Here is a 4,167-nt window from a genome sequence, read left to right on the forward strand (position 1 = left end):
CTTTAGAGGTTCCTACTCCTCCTTTAGAGACATCTATTTATCTTTCACCTTTAGTGATTCCTTAACAAGAGTCATTGATTGGGAGTTATATTATTCCTATTTAATAGGACCGTCTTTGTCATTTTAGTTGGAGGACACATTTTGAGGGGTTATCTCTCCTCTTTGATGATAATCATTAGACTACTATTATAAACCCATCTTTAACTTTGGATATTATTCAAGATATGTTTTATAGATTTCTTGTTGATCAACTTCTTTGTTGTTAGGACATGTACGTGACTTGATTGTTTCGACATTACCCTTCCTAGATAGAAGACACTTGAGTAGATTTCAAATACATCAACATACATGTTCATGATTCATGTCAATTCCTATTTAAAATGGGAAGCATTACTTTATTTGTACTTGATTTTATCTCTTTTAAAAGGAAGACAAGTTGTTTGCAGACATTGGATCATGTTTTGTGTTTATTAACTTACTATTTTTGTAGGAGATTACATATTGTGGGGGGGACAATAGTCTCTCTCTCTTTATGTCTTATAGGGGGCTATTTATTGTATCTTTGTGATTGGTATAGCCCTTGGGGGTATTGATAAGTCCTTTGTATAACACTCAATTTATGCATTTCACAAGATTGTCTTTTACATTATCTCTTTTCGAGAGGAGCTATTTCCCATGTGATTTTTCTCATTTTCTCCATTTTTCAAAGATCTTTTATGAATAGGTACGTATTATGGTTTTGTATTTAGGAACCATCATGCATCATCTTTGCATTCAAGCATCATTTGAATTGGCTTGATTCTCTCCAAGTTTCATTGGGTGTTGGTGTGAATAAGGAATTTACCTAATTAATTTATTAGTGAGTCTTTTTCACATGTTAACTTAGGTCCTGTAGAATATTTTTATATGTCTTAGTTGTTGATGAGATCTTATCTCATTTACTTCTTGTGGCCTAGGTCTTTTAATATTTATTTGAGTTAGTTGTATCATATTATAAGAATAAGACATATGCCATCATCTTGTCTAATCCCATCCTCTTGCCTTACCTTTATACAAAATTTCATTGTAAAAGTTATATCATAAAGCAGAGGATCATATCCCATAGGTCTTAATATAAAGCAACCATATTTCTCGCATATTTTCTTGTGGAATGTTATTTTTGTTTTTACATTGTATCCTAGTGTGTTGAGAAAATCCTAAACTCCACCTATAACAAATGATAAGAATTTTTTAAACTAATGTAGCCTATGATAAGGCAGTGCTATGTGTCTCCCTAGGGTTCTCTAGTTGGTAATACTATGGATGGTTTGATTGTGTGTTCTTATTCTTATGTTAGCCCAACAACTTTAAACATGTAATTATTCACAATGTAATATACTCATTTAAAACCAAAAAAAGTTCAAACATTTTGATTACTCATCCTTTTAAAGTGCGTGAGGCTTCTTGGAAAGTTTGATTGAATTATATTAATGAATGGAGTCTATGAGAATCATTTTTAGAATATATAAATTAGTGTCTTAGATCTTCTACAATATATTTTGAATAAAGGAATATAACAATATAGGTTCGATTAAACTATGTTTTGAGAAAGTTTTGAATAAAATACAAGTGAGAGGTCATGATCTTTGGATTGAAAGGAATGCAACTATTGTTATTTATATCCCATATCAATTGAATATACAAAGTATTTTACTATTATCTTTAGTAATAAACCAAATTTTAAGATTTATCTCTTTAATCTGATTAACATGATAAATAATTAATTATATTGATGAGGTTTAAAAATTAATTTAATTTTAATATAGTTTTTTATAGTTTTCACATCAATAAACATTATTATCTTAATAGATAAAAAGTGATTGTTAGACATCGTAGATGATGGAATTTAGTGCCAATAACTATAATTCAATCTGTCGTTTATATGATTGGCCTGAGTGATATGTACATATTATGAAAAGATTATTTTTCAAGTTTCGATTGCATTTGAAAAGCGGCAAAACAATCCTTACAATCTCGCTCGTAATCTCCGTACGATGAAATATATGACATTTTTTTTAATTAAAACAAGAAAAACTCTTAGACAATAGATTTCATCAAAATCATCCTCCTTTTATTTTTATTTACCAGATTACACGCAGCACCTGCCGACGACTTTAGCTCTTTCGATGGAGTCAAGTGATTTTAAATATTATTTTATTTTTAAATTTACCAAAGGTTATGCTTCTAGATCATTGACCAGCTGTTCAACATTAATTATTTCTTGCATTGTTTTATAGCTACATGACTCTAGTATGAATATATAAATATAGTGTGTTGCTTCAGAATGTGTGGTAGGATAGTTTGGTTTCAAGCCTAGATCATATGCCCATTATCTCAAGCTTCAACTATTCCTAAATTCCTAACATTTAGATTGTGAGTTATCTAAGATCAATCTAGTGGCCAAAGTACATTTTTGAAGTTTTCAACCTAGTATGGATTTTTTTTGGTTGAGTTATATATAAAGTGCAATCCTTCCTTAGCTTGATTTAGTTCCTCTTCCTTTGAAGTTGCAATTAGATTGTGTCGAACATTTCTCAAAGAATGGGTTCTCTGTGCTAGTCTCATTCTTGTGTTTGACAAGAGGATTTTTGTTATTTACTTGGGAGAAAGATATATTCTATAGATTTTCAGAATGTGTGAGAATTATGATATTCTATCTCCAGACCAACCGGTGGTTGATCTTTATCTTCCCATGTGGGCTAAACATCTGCATTTGGCCAATAAACCTGCTTTCAAGTGGGTGGATTTTGCAGGCAATGAGCAGTGCAGTTTGACATACTCAGAGCTCCATGCTTCTGCATCCACCATTGCCTCAAATCTTAGAAGTACACTGCGAAAAGGTGATACAGTTTTGATTCTCTACCCACCTGGGATTGAATTTGTGGGAATCATATTTGGGTGCCAAAGAGCAGGGCTAGTGAGTGTTCCCATACTTCCTCCTCATCCATCCTTCTCCTCTCAGGTAAAGAAACATTCTTTTTCTTCAATAGATTTGGCTATATGGTTCTTCTGAATAGTTTCTAATTGGATTGTTCTATAAACAAGCAAGTCCCGTGGGTAAATTTTAAGTTATCAAATTGCTCAATATAGCTTTTGCCTTCTTTTTTTTCTCGTGGTTAGTTTCAAATATACTCAATTGTTCTTTGTAAGAGGAAAATTATGTGGAACTGGCCAGATGGATTATTCTAGTAGTTAAAATTATAGTTGTTTTTTTTATAGATTGAATTGTGTGTGAGTTTTATTATTTTTATGTTTTTTAGATATTTAAGATTCTGATGGCGGATTATTAAATATGATCTGAAATGTTGATAAAAATTCACAAAGTCAAATTCAAAATAACAACTATCAGCACCATGAATGGTAAGTCCAATATCATTGATTAAAATTGTAGTAAAACATTAATATGTTTTAAGTCGCTTTTCTTGATATGGTAATTGATGCAACCTTCTCGATAGAATTGATGTGAAATATTTAATGTAGTTTCTTCTTTCATTGCTTTCCTATTTTGGCAGTTTTTTCTCTAGATTCTATTGGAGACTACCTTACTCTAACCTTTGTCTGGAGTACTGTTTTACATATAATTTGTAGGATAGTTTATAAGTGTTGGGGGAGTATGGTGAAAAGATCCAAGAAATGAATGCATTGGTTTTACATAGACAGAGATACATAGGTGTAGGTAGAGATGTCGATGTTGATTGTTTTTATATAACAATTTTTTTAAATTGTCATGAAATAACTAAAAGGAAATTCATAGTCAATTCCATAGAATTTAAAAAAAAAAAAAACTTAAAGAACAAAGATATGCTATTTGCAGTAATATAAAGTTTCTCTCTTCCAGGAGGATTGCAGTAAACTTGTAAGGATACTGCAACAGATTCAGCCCAAGGCTGCTATAGCTTTTCCGGCCTAGATTTCAAGTGTCATGAAGCACACTGATGCTAATGAAATGGGTATATTGTTCAAGAAAATGCAGTGGATATCACTGCCATTCTTATTCAAAGTCAGTAGACTAGAAACTCCATTAATTAATGGAGGAGGTAAGAGTAAGTACAGTGGGTGTAGAGCAGAGGACCTGTTTTTGATACAGTATACTTCTGGTGCAACAGGCAGTCCTAAACCAGTCTTGAT

At 31.6% G+C, this 4,167-nt stretch overlaps 1 protein-coding gene across 1 annotated transcript; it reads left to right on the forward strand.

Moving 5' to 3' along the window:
* Positions 1 to 2,671: 2,671 nt before the first annotated feature.
* LOC131028133 (uncharacterized) lies at positions 2,672 to 3,949 on the forward strand. The gene is made up of 2 exons (XM_057958357.2): positions 2,672 to 3,001; positions 3,878 to 3,949. Exons 1-2 carry the CDS (start codon positions 2,672 to 2,674, stop codon positions 3,947 to 3,949), a joined length of 402 nt encoding a protein of 133 aa, XP_057814340.2.
* The last annotated feature ends 218 nt before the right edge of the window (positions 3,950 to 4,167 follow it).

This window comes from Cryptomeria japonica, chromosome 4 (genome assembly GCF_030272615.1).
Source record: "Cryptomeria japonica chromosome 4, Sugi_1.0, whole genome shotgun sequence".
Taxonomy (NCBI): domain Eukaryota; kingdom Viridiplantae; phylum Streptophyta; class Pinopsida; order Cupressales; family Cupressaceae; genus Cryptomeria; species Cryptomeria japonica.